Here is a 901-nt window from a genome sequence, read left to right on the forward strand (position 1 = left end):
TACTGACGTAGAAATAGGTGGGGTTTAATACTTACTGAGGTAGAAATAGGTGGGGTTTAATACTTACTGAGGTAGAAACAGGTGGCATTAATACTTACTGAGGTAGAAATAGGTGGCATTAATACTTACTGAGGTATAAGTGGGCAGGGCTTAAAACTTACTGAGGTATAAGTGGGCAGGGCTTAAAAGTTACTGAGGTAGAAGTGGGCACGGCTTAATACTTACTGAGGTAGAAATAGGTGGCATTAATACTTACTGAGGTAGAAATGGGTGGCATTAATACTTACTGAGGTAGAAATAGGTGGCATTAATACTTACTGAGGTAGAAAGGTCATAGAATACATTAAAAAGTCCACGCTGGCTCTCGCTGACAGGTACATGGCCAAAAAAATCATCTCCATCAGTTTTACTCTTCCAAAACTTCTTATCAAATTGAAGACAAACCTGCAAAAAATTTCATTTTGTCAAAGTCAGACTCAAGATGGTTTTGTCTGATATGATTATGTTGATAATCCATGATAATCCAGATGATAATCCAAGTAATTTAAAACATTTATTGTCATTTGATACAATAGGATTAAATATACAAAAAGCTACATTTTTTATGGTTGAAGTGTAGGACTGTAACAAAGCAAGGCTTTCATGTAACATGATAAAGAATGAAATGAAATAAGACTCATACTTGTATTGTGAAACAATTGGCGACAACTAAGCTGATATTTTCTATGTTTAAAGTTTATTTTGTCACCATTTGTTTTGTTAAGTCATTGTTGGTGTTTTAAGACAAGATAATACATTTATGCATTTTTTTTTAAACAAATTAAAGTAAAACTTTTTGGTGATGGTATAAGTTTAGATTGGTAAAAGGGCTCAAGCTCAACTGAGTTATGTGTATCACTTA

The 901-nt window shown here is 33.4% G+C and overlaps 1 protein-coding gene across 1 annotated transcript in view; it reads right to left on the reverse strand.

The window, feature by feature from the left end:
• The window catches only part of LOTGIDRAFT_176287 (hypothetical protein), a gene marked incomplete at both ends in the record, with an annotated part of 2,007 nt that extends 1,563 nt beyond the window's left edge, over window positions 1-444 (reverse strand). The window contains one exon of the mRNA XM_009068701.1: window positions 319-444. Within this exon, the coding sequence (XP_009066949.1) occupies window positions 319-444 (126 nt within the window). The remainder of the gene's footprint in view (window positions 1-318) is intronic.
• Window positions 445-901: the final 457 nt, after the last annotated feature.

This window comes from Lottia gigantea (assembly GCF_000327385.1).
Source record: "Lottia gigantea unplaced genomic scaffold LOTGIsca_920, whole genome shotgun sequence".
NCBI classification, from domain to species: Eukaryota; Metazoa; Mollusca; class Gastropoda; family Lottiidae; genus Lottia; species Lottia gigantea.